The 18,462-nt window shown below is 44.0% G+C and overlaps 1 protein-coding gene across 1 annotated transcript in view; it reads left to right on the top strand.

The window, feature by feature from the left end:
- The window catches only part of LOC117498008, a 74,963-nt gene that overhangs the window by 12,616 nt on the left and 43,885 nt on the right, over positions 1 to 18,462 (top strand). The window contains exons 17-22 of the mRNA XM_034150054.1: positions 88 to 390; positions 1,028 to 1,291; positions 2,298 to 2,552; positions 6,997 to 7,116; positions 7,241 to 7,256; positions 7,352 to 7,443. Coding sequence (XP_034005945.1) covers positions 88 to 390; positions 1,028 to 1,291; positions 2,298 to 2,552; positions 6,997 to 7,116; positions 7,241 to 7,256; positions 7,352 to 7,443 — 1,050 coding nt within the window. The remainder of the gene's footprint in view (positions 1 to 87; positions 391 to 1,027; positions 1,292 to 2,297; positions 2,553 to 6,996; positions 7,117 to 7,240; positions 7,257 to 7,351; positions 7,444 to 18,462) is intronic.

Below are 18,462 nucleotides of genomic sequence, written 5' to 3'. Positions count from 1 at the left end.
GTTTTTAGAAAATATGTAGAATCCAAGGAGTGCATGTAACCCACCAATTAGACATCATAACTTTATCATTAAATCACTTTCCAACAGAAAGACCTCAGCCTGTCCTCACTGTGTCTCCATCATGGCCGAGTCCTGGAGCCTCAGTAACTCTGAACTGCAGGGTTGATCATCCTTCTGCTGGCTGGAGCTTCAACTGGTATAAGGCTGTTCCCAAACTGTCAGGCAACTCTTACAGCTATGAGCTGCTACCTGGCAGCGAGAATGGGACTGAACAGGATCTCTTCATCATTGATGGACAAACACACACAGCAGGATATTGCTGCAGAGCAGGAAGAGGAGACCCAGTGTTTTACAGTTCGTACAGCAAACGCAAGTTTGTCTGGTCTGGAGGTCAGTATGTGGTTCCTTTTTCTTTCTTTCTTTAGTTGGCACAACAAATGTATTGATCAAAGTTTGTCTGCTCTGGAGTCCTTTTTGCTTTGACTTTTCCATTATTGCAAAATTGAATAAAGTCACTTATTTTGGGAACTTTTCTTTTACACCAGCATCAGGTCATATTTCAGTTTTCAAAACTATTCTCTAAAACAGAATGATGATTGACTGATTCAGCTTCTGGACTGGACTGAATTTGAACACAAGTTAATCTCCTGACCCTCTTTTCATCCATGAAGTTGTTGTTCGCCATGGTTCAAACCTTAGACTTTGTAAATCCAAAACCTAATAATATAAGTACTTCTACAATACATTGTAATTAGATATAACTGGTAAGTGTTTTATTAATTTTTTTAGTTGGGAATATGTTTTAAGATATTTATCTGCTGGTTAAATGGTTTAAGACATAAACAATACATATGAGTAAAAAAATGTGTGTGGGATTGAGACACTGTGACATTCACTTTTGTTTTCCTCCTACTTTAGTTTGTTTCTGTTTTTTTTTTCAAGGTAAATTAAGCAGAAGTTTTGCTGTACCAATGCATTGTCTTTTTCAGTTTGCATGGTTTAAATGTCCCCTCTTTGTGTGTTTCAGATATTCACTCAGCAGCATCTCTCACAGTGAGTCCTGGCAGTGTGCAGCACTTCACCAAAACGCCTGTGTCACTGAGCTGTGAGGGAAACTCCACTGAGTGGAGAGTGAGGAGGTTTACAAAATCTGGCAACCTTCTTCCCTGTTCTTCCTGGGGGACAATGACTGGATCCACATGCAAAATAACCAGAAGCTGGCTTAGTGGAGTGTACTGGTGTGAGTCTGAAACAGGACAGTTCAGTAATGCAGTCAACATCACAATGAAGTGTGAGTTTTATTTATTTAAAATATTTGTTTCTGAATTATTATATTGTTTGGAAATGTGAAGGTGACAAGCATTAGCCAAATGTCTCTTCAAAGTGAGTAAACTTTATAAAAAAGGCTAATTTGCAAAGTGATTTCCAGGTTACTTCTCTCAATGATCAAAGATAATATTCTATGTGTTTTATTGTTCTCATACATCTACCTGACATTTCAGCTTCTGCCAGAGTAGACCAGTCGTGTATGAATGTATTAAAGGGGACCTATCATGCAAAATGCACTTTTTGATGTCTTTTATACATAAATATGTGTCCCCGGTGTGTCAGGGAACTCACGCAGTGTCAGAAAATAAAACCCTCTCTCTTTTCCTCCTTACCCAAATCTCTAAAAACGGGGCTACAACAGAGCTGATCCAGATTTGTGTCCGATATGACGTAATAACGGAAATGTAGGCTGACTTTACACCCACTGCCCTATCAGAAAAAATGCCCGACTGTTTTGGACGTAATATGGTCGGTGCATGTTTACATTAGCATCGCTAACACTCAGAGCTAACCTGTACTGGAGAGAGCATGTGTGTGAAGAAGCAGGAAATAAAAAGGAACTCACCTTGTGGTATAACCGGCAAGAGAGAAAGCCTTTGAGCTCCATACTGTTTCAGAAATAATCCTTGATAATCCATGATATGGCGTTTCATCACGGCAGTATTTAGTTTAGACAGTAGCTGCTGCTGCCGGGTCCCGCATGAACTCAGCCCCCTCCTTTTTTTTTATCCTTTATACATAAAATCAGCACTTTTGAAACAGGAAGTGAAATAGAGGGATATGAGGCATGGCTAGAATGGGTGATCTGTGTGGTATTTTGAGCAAAACACTTCATAGACATGTTTTTTATATATTTGTATATATCTGAGACCCATGCTATTGCCTAAAAATAGCATGATAGGTGACCTTTAAATCTGCAAAAGCTGATATCTCTGATAAAGCCTTTATATTCTTTGATTTTTTTTCAGATGATGATATTATCCTGGTGAGTCCTGTCCGTCCTGTGGCTGAGGGACTTCCTGTCACTCTTAGCTGCAAGTTAAAGACAGGAACTGCTCTTTATGATGTGGATTTCTATAAAAATGACGAACTCATCCAGAATTATAACAGAAGGGAGCTGACCATCTCTGCAGTGTCAAAGTCAGATGAAGGCTTTTATAAATGTAAACGGAGAGATTCAGCACATGGTAGGACCTCATCAGAGAGTTGGTTCTCAGTAAAATGTGAGTATGATAAAAAACAGTTTCCTCTTTTTGAGATGTGTTGCTGAGTCAGAGCTAAAAAAGACAGTTAATACTGAATTCAAAGTTGTCTTAGTTTCCTCTGAATTATACAATTTAGTTTTTTATGAGAGAAATATATTTTTCCAGTTCTGTATTCAGTCTTAAAACATTCATACAGTATGACCATGATTACATGAGCAGCATTGAAAATATAATATAGGTGAACAGGGGTTTATAGTGTATATACAGTTGAGGCCTAAATTATTAGCCCCCCAGGAGTTATGGAACATTTTCCTAAAATTCTTCCCAATGTTTCCAGCATTGATAAAACTTGATAGAATCAAATATTCACCAGTGCTATTTAGTAGCTTTTGGTATATTTTGGAAAATAAAATACGTTTTTAGGCTTGCTTTATATCAAATATAGTGAAAAATGGGTTGGTCAAAAAATATTAGCCCCCAGGCCATTAATAGTCAATAGTGTACCCTTTCTGAGCCACAACTGACAACGACCTCTTAGAGTAGTTCTTTACTAGGTTGGCACAGGTCTCTTGAGGGATTTTGGCCCATTCTTCCATTGCAAATTGTTCCAGCTGGGCCAGATTCTCAATAGGATTAAGATCTGGGCTATGTGCGGGCCACTCCAGCACCTTGGTTTTGGTGTCCTTTATGAACTGTTGGACACATTTTGATGTGTGCTTTGGGTCATTGTCTTGTTGGAAGACCCAGCGACGACCTAAGCGAAGACTAAGAGCAGATTTTTTCATATTATCCCTCAAAATGTCAACATAATTTTAATTTTTCATGATGCCTTGCACCTGAACAAGGCTCCCTGTGCCTGAGGCTGCAAAACAGCCCCACAGCATGATGTGTTCTTAGGGTTGAAGGCCTCTCCCTTTCTTCGCCAAACATAAGCAACATCCATGTGCCCAAACAGTTCCAGTTTAGTCTCATCAGACCAAAGCACAGACTTACAAAACTCATCTTTACCTTTCAAATGTTCCCGGGCAAACCTCAGTCTGGCTCTGATGTGCCACTCTTTGAGTAAAGGGGTTGTTCTGGGACGATGGCCCTGAAGCCCACCACGATGAAGAGCCCTCACAACTGTGTTCCTTGAAACATCAACTCCAGAAGAGGCCAGAGGCCTGTACTACGAAGCTGGATTTTCGCTTAGCCGGCTAAATTCAGGGAAATCTCGGGCTTTCCGGTCCTACGACGCTGGTTCTCTTTTTAGCAGGCTAGATTTCCATGGTAACTTATGCTGAGCGGCAAACCTGCTCCGGAGCAGGTTAGGTGACAGGCTAAGAGATCAACTCAGTGAAAGCACCGCCTACTGACCAATCAGAGCTCCGTGTGCGGAGTTTAAAGCTATCAATTCATATTACAGGATAGAGGAAATACAGAAAAACTGCCGTTGCAGGAAAGACAGCCGGCCAAAATCAACTGACTGTGTGAACGTGAAAATTAATACAATATCCCCTCCCATCTTCAGAGCAATCTGACTATTATAACATTAGCGTTAAGAAAGCTTACTTAAATATCTGCCACGACATAAGTAACCGGATCAGAGTAACATTAAGTACAGTCCGCGGCACTGTGAGTGCAGACGTCGATGTGTGCCATTATCATTCATATCATATCACATCATAATGTATCATATATTTCCTTATCTGAGTCAGCTGAGCCGTATCTGGCCGTGCAACACTCACAGTGTCACATACTGTATGCAGAAGTATTATTTTAAGCAACACATTAAATTGACGAAACACTCGAGTCAAATTCTCCTAATTAAAGTCAGATCCACTCGTGTCTTGGACGGGGCAGTGATTTCATAAACCTGTTAATGTACGCATTCAAACACTTTTTCTTTTACCAGCTGTATTCACCTTGCAGGTGCAGCTATGTGGCTTTTATCCTGGATAAAGTGTTTAAGACATGGATGTTTAAAGTTTAACTTCTTCATATTTGACTAATATTAAAGTTCACTTTTCATTCAGGAAGTATGACGCTGCGCTGTCAGTACGGTTGTCCGTGTTTGAGATTGGTCGAATGCTCCAAATACCACCCCTTTCATGTGAACGCGCACCTAAGTAGATAGGACACGGCTGGCTTGAGCGATCCACTTGATAACCGGCGTCGTAGTACAGCTTAGCGCCAGCGCGTATGTTTTGGCTTAGGCCAACCGGCTAACTCCAACATATCCAGGTTAAGTTGAACCAGCTTCGTAGTACAGGCCTCGGGTCAGCAACAATCATCTTGGCTGATGTCCAGGGATTCTTGCTGACATCTCTGACTATTTTCCTCTCCAGAGTTCTTGAAATCTTGTGCTTTCGACCACGCCTAGGTTTGTTTCTTACAGAATTTGTCTCCTTGTACTTCGCAATGATGCAACGTACAGCAGTTCTAGACACTGTGAAGCGCTTGGAAATTGCAGTATAGCCTTCCCCCTTATCATGAGCCTCCACTATCTTCTTTCTGAGCTCAAGACTGATTTCCTTTGTCTTTGGCATGGTGAGTAGGAGTAGTAGTATAGTCCCTCTCAATAAGGTATTCAAGTGCCTGTTTCTTGGAGTCCTTTTATGCTGATTGAATGCTCAGGTGTGGCTTGAAAGCTGATTGGTTGATTAGGTGTGGTTTGAAAGCTGATTGATTGATTAGGTGTGTTTTGAAAGCAAAAATTCACATGGGGGCTAATATTTTTGACCAACCCATTTTTCACTATATTTGATATAAAGCAAGCCTAAAAACTTATTTTATTTTCCAAAATGTACCAAAAGCTACTAAATAGCACTGGTGAATGTTTGATTATATCAAGTTTTATCAATGCTGGAAACATTGGGAAGAATTTTAGGAAAATGTTCCATAACTGCTGGGGGACTAATCATTTAGGCCTCAACTGTATATGTATATATATATATATATATATATATATATATATATATATATATATATATATATATATATATATATATATATATAGAGTAGTCTATGCCCAGCTACAGTCTTTTTTAACCACGCATGGCATTCATGAAAAGTTTCAGTCTGGCTTCAAACCCATGCACAGTACTGAAACAGCCCTTTTAAGAGTTTTTAATGATCTGCTCCTAGCCGCCGACTCAGGTAGCCCAGCTGTCCTGGTGCTGTTAGACCTGACAGCTGCCTTCGACACTGTGGACCATAGCATCCTGTTGTCGCGGCTCGAACAGTCCGCAGGCATCACAGGCTCTGCCCTTGCTTGGTTCAGGTCCTACCTGACAGACTGCAGCTTCTCAGTGCAGCTAGGTGCCTTGTCCTCTGCCAAAGCCCCTCTTACCTGTGGGGTTCCCCAAGGCTCGATTCTGGGCCCCATCCTTTTTCTACTGTACATACTGCCCCTAGATTAAATTCTCACAAAACACAACATTCCCTTCCATTGTTACGCCGATGATGTACAGATCTATCTGCCTCTCAATTCTAATGTCAACTCGTTACAGCTATTGATGAACTGCTTGACAGAGATCAAATCCTGGCTGAGCAAGAATGTCCTCAACCTCAACGAGAACAAGACCGAGGTCATCTTTTTTGGACCCCAACCTCCAGCCTCTCCGGTTGATATTCTGGGCTCCCTCAATAAAAACATCCTCCCCTCTGTCATGAACCTTGGAGTGACCTTCAATAGCGCTTTTAAATTTGATAAGCAGGTCAGCAGCGTAGTCAAAACCTGCTTTTTTTAAATACGACTATTGGCCAAGACCAAGTGGTTTTTATCTTTTAAAGACCTGGAAAGGGTTATTAACGCCTTTGTAACCACAAGGTTGGATTATTGCAACGCTCTATACGTGGGTATGGATCAGGCGTCAATTAGACGCCTGCAGCTAGTGCAGAACGCAGCTGCACGTCTTCTCACTGGCCACAAAAAGCGTCACCACATCACCCCAATTCTGGCCTCACTACACTGGCTTCCAATTAGGTTCCGTATTGATTTTAAACTCCTTTTATTTGTTTTCAAAGCACTAAATGGGCTGGCTCCGGCCTATATAGCAGAACTCCTCCATCGCTACACCCCAGCCAGAGCATTAAGGTCGGCTGACCAGCTGCTGCTGGTAGTGCCCAAGAACAAGGCTCAAAACCTGAGGTCATCGAGCCTTCGCAGCAGCTGGCCCTAGGCTCTGGAACACTCTGCCCCTCCATGTGAGGTCGGCCCAGACCCTAGGGGTTTTTAAATCAACACTAAAAACTCACTTCTTCTCCCTGGCCTTCTAGTCAGAGCGGAGCACGACTCATGACATTTCCCTGTGTTTGATTTTTATATTTGCTGTTGTAATTTATTGTCTTCTGTTTGCGATTGTAGTAATGTGTTTGGCTCGACCAAAAATCGTTGGTCCGACCTTGAAGCTCTGTTCCTGTGAAGTGCTTTGAGGAAAGTGTTATATATAAAAATAATAATTAAGGTTATTTATATTAGCAGCTTCTCGGCCTGGAAAAGCCTCTCAATTTCCCGTCCTGTTGACTTTTGGGCTGCTTTGTGGAGTTTTACTGATAATTCTCCCGCTGCTGTTCCTGTATCGCTACCGAAAATCAAAAGGTAAGAACCTTTTCATCTGATATCAAATGAATTAAACTATAATTACTCAAAATCACACATTACATGTACCGGAAATATTTGCAATTCAAAAACAATGTAACTAAGTTTTTCTTGTATTCAACAGATTCAGTCTTCATCAGGTCGGTACAACCCTCTTTTATCTCATTTTGAACATTACAGCAGTTATATGTTAAATTCAATCCACTTCATTATCTTCATGTGCATGGCCCACAAGATCTCAGAGCACCAATCAGGGCCCTGCTACAGACCACAAGATCAACCAGGATGAAATTCAAAACATGCCAGAATATTCTACTCTCCTCCATGGTCAGCCCTTCTCCGGCTTAATCATATGATTTATTTTAACTCCCAGCCTTAATTGTGATTAAAATGATTGGTGTAACCATGGCTTGATTTTCACTTCTCTGTAGGTGATCGTTGTCTCTATGAAACAATCGGAGGGCATGTAGAAGCTGGAAATGGTACAGTATTTAATTTGTGTTTAACATGGAGTAATACAAATACTACAAGCAATGGTTGAGATGCTTTTTTAGGCCAGCAGTCTCTAAATAAAGTACAGGAATTGTCCTTTGATACATTATTTTAAATCTTCTAACAGGTTCCAGTAATGAACCAGAAGAGAGCCTTTACATAAACGTGGCTGCAGGTAAAGTCACGTAAAAAACACTTTTATATATATACACATAGATATACTAAAAGCTTTTATTGTGTGCTGTGCTGCTTGCCAGTTTCAGCAATGAGCAAATCCACCAAATAAAGCTTTTAAACTTCTTGTGCATTTTCATGTCTTTCTTATATACAGCATATTGTTTTACAGACATGTTGTGGTTTAATGAAACATTACTTAAAACATCTTAACTAATAAATGGCAAATTTAAATATGTTCAAACACAAATGAGTTGGCATTAACATACATTGTTGTATTCAAAAACAGTACCATGAGCAGAAAGTACCCAATGACAATAACTTATTTTGGTTTTCTTCCAGATCAATAAAGACATCCTCATGGACAGGACAATGGAGCGGATAAAAACTTGAAAAGCATCATCCTTGTTTCAGCAATTGAGTGTATTTGCTGCTTTTGTGTAAATAGCGCAGTGCCTTTTTAAATAAAGGCCTTTCTAGGAACATGCTAAATGCTTTGCAATTCAACTGTATACTTACTTTCTGTGTACTTATATTTAGTGTAAAACATTGTATTACAACATTATTTGTTACATGTCTGATTCAGATCATGTGGCTCTAACCTTGTTGTACATTTTGTGATATTAGAGCCAGATACTAATATATGCAGTATGGACACATGCTTTAGCACTGTAGATGCACACAGTGGACACACAAATATATTATGAATAAAACCCAAATGCAATTATACCTGCATGTACTGTTCAGTGAATGATTCTTACTAGATGCTACCACAGGGTGCCAACAAATGATCTAATGCCTTTAATTTATCTGCAGAAGTAGTCTCTTGCAAAAGCCAAAACATCTGAAGTCACAGCGCCACCAATAGGTCAAACAAGATGTTCAGATTCAAAGGAACTGAAGCACACACCTTTTGTACAGTGTATTTGTTTTCTTTCAGATTTTTGCGGCATGTTTTTTGTTTTGTATTAATAAACATAACTTTGATTATCTTATCTCATATTTTTTAAATTTATTTAGTGATAAAGGAGTTACAAGACAAGTGCATACATGTACAGTGTCACCTATACACAGAATACAATAAGGAGCATTTACAAGTATACAAAATATACACAGACAAAAAAAGAAAACAAAAACTGTGTGTGTGTGTGTGTGCGCGTGCGCGCGCTTGAGGGATTAGACAAAAAGAGTAATAAATGACTGAATTATAATTAAAATGAAATGAGTAACAATATAATAGTCATATATCCTAGGAAGGGGGCGGGCATATAAATAGTAGCATGACCTTAAAGAAGTAGAAAGGGGTGGTGGCTGAAATCGTATTGAGGATTATTAATTAAATGTATCAATGAATGTGTCAGGGTTGAGTAAGCAGGCAGGACCCAAATGCAGATTTCCAAGAATAGTCCTTTATTCCAAGGTACAAAGTAGAAACACAGAACACTACCCTGTGACACACAGTCAACTACAAACAATGAACCAACCATGACAGACAGAAAAACCAGAACTAAAATACACAGAAGACCAATCACACAAACAAGACACAGGTGAGGAGGGAGGAGAAAACACAGGGGCACCAGGTGAACACAATCGGGCAATTAGGCAGGACAGGGGTGAACACTTTTCAAAACAAAACAGGAAACCAAAGACAGAAAAAGACAAGACAAAACCCAACACAGACAGATCGTAACAGTACCCCCCCCTCAAGGGACGGATCCCAGACGTCCCAAAAAGTCCCAAAAAGTCCAAAACATTCCAGCAGGGTGGGTGGAGGGGGTCTGGAGGAGGGACGCACAACCAGGACCAACAGGGTGGGTGGAGGGGGTCTGGAGGAGGGACGCACAACCAGGACCAACAGGGTGGGTGGAGGGGGTCCGGAGGACGGGCCCGGAAGGGGTCCCGGGCGGACGGCCCGGGAGCAAGGCAGAGTCCAAAAAGGGGCGAAGGCCACAGCGGGCGAACTCGGGGACCCAGGCATGAGAGCGAAGGCAGTGGTTGGGAGAGTCAGGGGGCCGGGCTCGAGGGCGAAGACCACGGCTGGGGAACTCAAGGGGCCGGGCTCGAGGGCGAAGGCAGCGGCTGGAAGAGTCAGGGGGCCGGGCTCGAGGGCGAAGACCACGGCTGGGGAACTCAGGAGGCCGGGCTCGAGGGCGAAGACCGCGGCACTCAGGGGGCCGGGCTCGAGGGCGAACAAGAAGGCGTCTACGGGACAGCTCCGGAGGACGGGCAGGAAGGCGCTGACGGGACAGCTCCGGAGGCCGGGCAGGAAGGCGCCGACGGGACAACTCCGGAGGCCGGGCAGGAAGGCGCCGACGGGACAGCTCCGGAGGCCGGGCAGGAAGGCGCCGACGGGACAGCTCCGGAGGGCGGGCAGGAAGGCGCCGACGGGACAGCTCCGGAGGGCGGGCAGGAAGGCGCCGACGGGACAGCTCCGGAGGGCGAGCAGGAAGGCGCCGACGGGACAGCTCCGGAGGCCGGGCAGGAAGGCGCCGACGGGACAGCTCCGGAGGCCGGGCAGGAAGGCGCCGACGGGACAGCTCCGGAGGCCGGGCAGGAAGGTGCCGACGGGACAACTCCGGAGGACGAGCAGGAAGACGCCGACGGGACAGCTCCGGAGGCCGGGCAGGAAGGCGCCGACGGGACAGCTCCGGAGGCCGGGCAGGACCCAGTATCGGCCGGACAGGAACCGGAGCCGACGGGACAGGCGTAGACGGGATCCTGAACATGACATGGGCTGGTGTCAATGGGACCCCGGATGGAGCAAGGGCTGGTGTCGACTGGACCCCCACGGAACAGGACACAGAGTTGGCAGGACCCCCGGCGGGACAGGTGTCGGCGGGACCCCCAACAGGACAGGATCTGGTGTTGGCAGGAAATCCGGCGGAGCAGGTGTCGGCGGGACCCCCAACGGGACAGGACAAGGGGTTGGCAGGACCCACAGCGGAACAGGTGTCGGCAGGACCTCCAACGATACTGGACGTGGAGTTCGCAGGACCCTCGGCAGGAGAGTTGTCGGCGGAACCCCCAACGGGACAGGACATGGAGTTGGCAAGACCCCCGGCAGGAGAGTTGTCGGCGGGACCCCAAACGGGACAGGACATAGGATTGGCAAGACCCCCGGCAGAAGAGTAGTCGGCGGGACCCCCAATGGGACAGGACACGGAGTTGGCAAGACCCCCGGCAGGAGAGTAGTCGGCGGGACCTCCAACAGCACTGGACATAGGGTTGGCAAGACCCCCGGCAGAAGAGTAGTCGGCGGGACCTCCAACGGCACCGGACACAGGACCGGCAGGACCCCCGGCAGAAGAGCAGTCGGCGGGACAGGACATGGAGTTGGCAAGACCCCCGGCAGGAGAGTAGTCGGCGGGACCTCCAACAGCACAGGACATAGGGTTGGCAGGACCCCCGGCAGGAGAGTAGTCGGCGGGACCTCCAACATCACAGGACATAGGGTTGGCAGGACCCCCGGCAGGAGAGTAGTCGGCGGGACCTCCAACATCCCAGGACATAGGGTTGGCAGGACCCCCGGCAGAAGAGTAGTCGGCGGGACCTCCAACGGTACAGGACATGGGGTAGGCGTCGGCCGTAGAGCCAACAGGACACGGGGGGCTGGCGTCGGCCGGAGAGCCAACAGGAGACGGGGTGCTAGAGTCGGCCGGACCACCGACAGGACACGAGGGGCTGGAGTGGGCCGAACCACTGACAAGACACGAGGTGCTGGAGTCGGCCGGACCACCGACAGGAGACGGGGTGCTGGAGTCGGCCGGACCACCGACAGGACACGAGGTGCTGGAGTCGGCCGGACCACCGACAGGACACGGGGGGCTGGCGTCGGCCGGAGAGCCAACAGGAGACGGGGTGCTGGAGTCGGCCGGACCACCGACAGGACACGAGGGGCTGGAGTGGGCCGAACCACTGACAAGACACGAGGTGCTGGAGTCGGCCGGACCACCGACAGGAGACGGGGTGCTGGAGTCGGCCGGACCACCGACAGGACACGAGGTGCTGGAGTCAGCCGGACCACCGACAGGACACGGGGTGCTGGAGTCGGCCGGACCACCGACAGGACACGGGGTGCTGGAGTCGGCCGGACCACCGACAGGACACGAGGTGCTGGAGTCGGCCGGACCACCGACAGGACACGAGGGGCTGGAGCGGAATCCACCGGTGGACTGGAGGAGGCAGGAAATGCAGCAGAAGACGTCAAAGTCGAGACCCGAGCAGCGAGGCCCGGGAAGCATAGAGCCAAGGACCGCTGGCTTTCCTCAAAGTCTCGCCACGCCTGCTCATGTTCCTGAGAAATGGCGTGCTGGAACGGAACAGAGGGCGGAACCATGGCTGCCGGGGCCAGAACTGGGGCTGGAACCATGGCTGCATGGGCCGGTTCTGGAGCCGGAACCATGGCTGTTGGGGCCAGAACTGGGGCTGGAACCATGGCTGTGTGGGCCGGTTCTGGAGACGGAACCATGGCTGCTGGGGCCTGTACTGGAGCCCAAAGCATGGCTTCTGGGGGTCGGGCTGCTAGCCTGGACTTGCGACTCCTTCTCCTAGGAGCCTTTTGGAGGCTCCGTGGACCTCCAAAAGCCAGACGAGTGCCCGCGAACGGCTCCTGGACAGGAGCAGGAAATGGGGAAGAAGCAGGGGTTGACTTCAGACGGAACACACCGAGATGTATGGTGTTAGGTTGGGAGTTGGGAGGCAGGGGGCTAGCATGCCTGGGGCTAGCAGGCCGGGAATCACACGTCGAGAGGAAATCCAAAATCCAGTCAGGTAAGAACTTAACTAGAGATGGATCCCCTGTTGCCACCTGGTGAGCCTCTGCCAGAGCAGCCTCTCTCTGCTGAACACTGGACGCTCCCCTCCACCTACCATAGCAGCAAGCCAAAGAAAAGGTAAAATGTTGTAATTCCACCTCAAATGGATCTGCTGGGCCCATTTCTGGTTGGTTCATTCTGTCAGGGTTGAGTAAGCAGGCAGGACCCAAATGCAGATTTCCAAGAATAGTCCTTTATTCCAAGGTACAAAGTAGAAACACAGAACACTACCCTGTGACACACAGGCCGTGTCTCAATTCAGGGGTTTCAACCTTCGAAGGGTGCATTCGTAGACCGCATACGTCACTTCCACCGAAAGAAGGCTGTCCCAATTTAAAAAAAAAGACGAGACTCCTCCGAATGCGGCCCGCGAATGCAGCCTACTTTTCCCCAATTTGAAGGATACATCTGATGTACACTCCGCGGCCTACCATATCCCAGGGTGCAATGCGCGCAGGGAAGAGTGAGTTTTTTTTCAAATGAAATGGCTTCCGGTCTCCCCAGCAGAGTGGATTTAAAAGCAGCAGCAAGCGGAGGAATCACTAATAAATGTGAGTATTGGGTTTTAACTTACTTTAAATTAACTAATGTCACACACGTCAAACCCAAGGGGCATTAAAACGTACATTTTCGTTAAATAATATGGATAAATGTGACGCTAACTAGCTAGCTGGACGTACTGCACTGTTGTTTACACTTATTTTTTATTCAATTCAGAAGTTTACTAAAGTCATACAGAGATCTTGGCTCTGTTATAGATAAGATATAATGTATATTACATAAATAGACCAAAGTGAAAACATTTAGACCGGTATAGCCTACAGTACGGTGGGATTTATAAAAGGCTACCCTGACGTGTAGCTGCTGTTAGCTTTATGTATTTCTCTGACATGTTGCAATGTTTTACTGTTTATTAAACTTTGGGACAACATTACAACCTTTGTGTTCAGCTCATGCTGCTTTGAGGTAGGGCTAAAAGAAAAGCCTATTTTAAATATTTCCACCAGATTTGATCATCTTTTATTTAGGTTAAAGTGTATTTAATGTATCCTAATCCCATAATAATAACACAATCACAAATAGACAGCAGCCTTTAGCTTGATGTTAGTTTGTGCCGTGCTGTCAAAGGGATGCACGTGTGACTGTCATTTCATCTCTTTAGTTTTTTAAAAACCAGAACAGTACATCATTTTAAATGATCCTTTAGGGATTGTTTGTCTGAAATGCTTTAAATGAGTTAAATTTTGCAATAATACTTCTGCAACCCTGTGTTTAATATGATTAATTCACTTTTGTATTTTTCTCTGTAATTAGGATAATTCTGGAGAAATGGATCTGCTGGAGAAGGACCCCTAATCTGAAAAGTGCACAGCGGATCATCAGGACAGAGCTGCCATCCACCTGGACCCCCCGTGGTGCTGGAGAAAGCAAAACGGCGATCAGGAACATCCTCCACCCAGACCTCTGCTTACTGCCGTCCTACAGGCTTGTGTCTTGGTTTCAGAATTAGATTTTGTATGTGTCCTTTCTTTTAATAGATATGTAACGATTATAGCTTGAGTCTGTCTGATTCCCCAAACAACTGCTTCTATATATTCGCTGCACATATAATACAAATAAACAACTCCATAAACACACTTTTGCTGATATTTGTTTTACTGCTGATGATGTTAAATAGCATGATTGATTTCCTCTGTCTCAATGATGAAAGTTATAATAATAGAAGACATGAAGCTGCAGAGAGAGGATGGATATATTCTTACCTCTACTTTGTGATAAGATGAAAATACAATATTAAATTGTAATTGTTAAACACATTGTTTATTTAATTTACTGAGGTTTTAACCATTATTTCCAACATGTGTACATAAGCAGTGGAATAATAGGATATATCCAGGTCATTAAACTGTCTTCAGTTTAATTTTATTAATACAAAAAATAGGTCATAGAAAATGTTTAATTGTGTATTTCAGCAGAGCGGGGGGTCACGGTGCTGCTGGACCTGGAGGTGCTGACCTGGGGTCAGTGGGACATCATCTGGGCAGGTTTAGGGGAAGAAGGAGAATATAAACTGTTATGATCACAGCTATTAAGATTAGAACACTAATATTGTTAAGAATCAATCTATACAACATGCTTTTGTTCATTTAAAAAACATATTGTTTTATTAGTACAGAAAAATTAAGACTTATTTTAAATATGAAATAATATGATTAAATTACATCAGCTATATATAATTTACTTGTGAACTTACTAATGTAACATTACTGGGGGCTAAAGGAACAGCTTCATCTTATTTACCTGGCCATGGTCCTCTTTAATTAATCGCTGACGGTGATCTCCAAAAAATGTAAAAGTAAAAGTAACGTTTCTGCATCCTTTTCAGCTGAGTTAGCTTGTAAGCTAATTTGCTAGCAGGCTGCTGGAGCAGCGCAACCGAACAGCGCGTATCACGTGACGTAAATACGAAGCCCTCCGTAGGCTAGACTGTCTCATTTCGTAGGCCGCTTGGTCCAGCCTACCCGGTCTACGTGGGCTGGGTCCTCCGTGGACCGCGTAGGCTGCGTACTCCGAAGGGTGCAGCCCCTGAATTGAGACACGGCCACAGTCAACTACAAACAATGAACCAACCATGACAGACAGAAAAACCAGAACTAAAATACACAGAAGACCAATCACACAAACAAGACACAGGTGAGGAGGGAGGAGAAAACACAGGGGCACCAGGTGAACACAATCGGGCAATCAGGCAGGACAGGGGTGAACACTTTTCAAAACAAAACAGGAAACCAAAGACAGAAAAAGACAAGACAAAACCCAACACAGACAGATCGTAACAGAATGGGTTCCAGATTGCATCAATATCATTGGTTTGTTTTTTTATGCCGGCAGATAATTTTTCCATTGAAATGTATTCTATAAGCAGGTTTTTCCAAATTGTGATATTGCTTTTGTGTCGTGATTTCCAATTCATGAGGATAGTTTTTGTTGCAATGATTAGTACTCAGGGATGCAAACTTGTCACCTTTCGGCGAAATTCGCTGTTTTGAATCCAAAATAGGTCGTTTGTGTGATTCATGTAGATCTGCAATAAAAATATTTTTGGGGTATGGGGGGGTCTGGGACCCGGAGTAATCTGCGGCCGCGAGCTGTTATGTGCCATCATGACACGCATGGTGTTCTTTTTTTTATATATTATAATGAAGCGCGAGCTGTGTGCTCGAGTCTTCCTGCCTGTCGGCTCTGCTCATGGATGTATAATAAGGCTCTGCTGCTCCGGGATGAGGGTCTAGCTTCAGCAGCTACATTACCTACGGGTGCGTTCGTTAATATTAACTGTGCGGTCCGGAGTCACTGTGGCACAGACTGGACCGCTGGTGAACAGCTGTTAGAACGGGCCGTTCAGGTGTTCAAATCAGAGCTCCCTGTTGGAGCGGCAGAGCGTGATGTGAACTGAAAAGTGTTCCTGTCGCAATATTATCGTTGAGCTAGCTAACTAGCATACATTGTCACTATCTGCTAACGTTAGCTTTAGCCTTCGTTTTCAAATAGTTTTAAAAGAGTAAAAGTAGAAGTACTCAGGTCTTGTACTTGAGTAAAAGTAGAAGTACTCAGGTCTTGTACTTGAGTAAAAGTAGAAGTAGAAGTCCTGCATTCAAAATGTTCCTCAAGTAAAAGTAGAAAAGTATTCTCATCAAAATATAGTTAAAGTAGCGACAGTAAAAGTAGTCGTGCAGATTGGTCCATTTCAGAATAATATATATGATATGTTTTATAATGATTGATCATGAAAGTGTTCTAAAGCTGGTAAAGGTGCAGCTAGTTTGAATGACTTTGCATACTGCAGGGTAGCTTGTGAATTTACTCCAGGTGGAACTAAAGTCTGATTTAACACTTGATTATATTTCACATCATTCATCCACATCTGTAAAGTAACTAAAGCTATTAAATACATGTAGTGGAGTAGAAGTACACCATTTACCTCTGAACTGTAGTGGAGTAGAAGAACAAAGTAGCAACACATTGAATACTTAAATAAAGTACAAGTATCTCAAAATTGTACCCAAGTATAGTACTTGTTGAGTTTATGAACTTAGTTACTTTACACCACTGGCTATACAGATAGAAAGACTAAGCCTTGCACAGAGGCATGAAAATACATTTTCAAAATGCTCAACAGTGCTGCCAAAATTATAAACTGACTGCTACACAATTCAAATAAATGCTTTTATACATTTCTATTAGATGTGACTCTTTGGCGTTTCTGTTATTATTAACTGCTTTCGTTGTTCTAACTGCTAAAATCCTCTGTTATTCCTCATTTTAAAGCCGATATTCCGTGGGGTCGGGGGGCTCGGATCCTTGTAACCTTTTTCATACCTGATGAGTTTGCATCCCTGAGTACTATGGACAGAATTCTACTTGATGTAATGTTGATGTTCACATTGGAAATGTCTCCTAGTAAACAAAGGGATGTGGCAGTCAAGCAAAAGAGAGAGGTTGTTAGTGATGTTATGCCAGAATTGCTTAACTGGTGTGCATTCCCATGTGGCATGCATGTAGGTGTCTGTGGTGTTAAGTGAGCAATGAGGATGGATGTCAGAATCTGCAAAACCCATTTTAAACATCCTTTCCCCCGTGTAGTGCACTCTGTGAATAATCTTATATTGTATGACGTGCATGTTGGTGTTGGTTGATATGGAGAAGAAGTTTCTGCAGATTTGAGACCAGAAGTCGGCGTTGAGGGTGATCTGTAGATCTTTTTCCCATTTATTTGAAGGGATGGACATTGTTTAGTCTGCAGAATAAATACATTTATATATTTATGAAAGCAGTTTTTTTCTTGATTTGATTTTGAATATTTTTGAGGGGGGATAAGAGTTCAAAGTTTTGCTGTTAACTTTAGTTTGAATGGATGATTTGAGTTGTAAATATTCTAAATATTGATGTTCCCTGATGCCGTACTTCTGGACCAAATCAGAAAATGGAATTAACTTGTGTTCATGAAATATATTTTTGAGGTGTGTGATGCCTTTGGCGATCCATCATTTGAAATGTAAAGGTTTTCTGTTTATTAGAAAGTCAGGATTGTTCCAGATGGGAGTGTGTTCGGTGGGTGAAATTGTGTTGTTAGTTAATTCGTTAAATGTCCATCTTATCTCATCTTTAATAATACAAACGTTCTGTATTATGTTAAGCAGATAAACCAAAATAACTCCAAACATGATGGAATTTCTCATACTCTTTTTTTAAAACTTATTATTGTCATTACAATCTAAAAATGGTAACCAAAACCCTTAATGCACTTAATAAATGATATATTTTCTGCTAGTGCTTACACTTTATTATCTTGTATGATCTCAAAATGTGAATATATGGTACTTTGTTCCTACATTGTCCATGGGTAAACATACAGTATTCTCTATGTAAAGAGATAGAAGAAGGGAATCTACTGACGCACTACAGCCAACATTAGTTTGTCCCATTTATGGAAGTATTTTACTGAGGATATTCTATTACATCTTTTCTCCAGTCACTGTGCAGTTATATTTGAAGCTTTCTTTCGATATACTACTTTATCTCATACTTTACCTACTCTACACAAATAGTCCTTCTGAAGTCTGGCACCAGGGTCTGATGCCATGTAAATGTAACTCTCTAACTAATAACTAAACAATTGACTGCTTACGGTTCACTTCCTTAGCTTTGCACTGATGCATGGAAGTGGAAGCTTTCAATTGTGACTACCCACCACATTTAAAACTTCACAACTACTGAAGTGTTGTGGTATTTATTAATTTTGATCATTATTATGGCATTAAGTCATCTATGTACAACTGTTGTGATACAATGTTGCACCTAGACA

This window comes from Trematomus bernacchii, unplaced genomic scaffold (assembly GCF_902827165.1).
Source record: "Trematomus bernacchii unplaced genomic scaffold, fTreBer1.1, whole genome shotgun sequence".
NCBI lineage: Eukaryota > Metazoa > Chordata > Actinopteri > Perciformes > Nototheniidae > Trematomus > Trematomus bernacchii.
The sequence above is the reverse complement of the archived record's forward strand: the minus strand, read 5'-3'. Positions and strand labels throughout refer to the sequence as shown.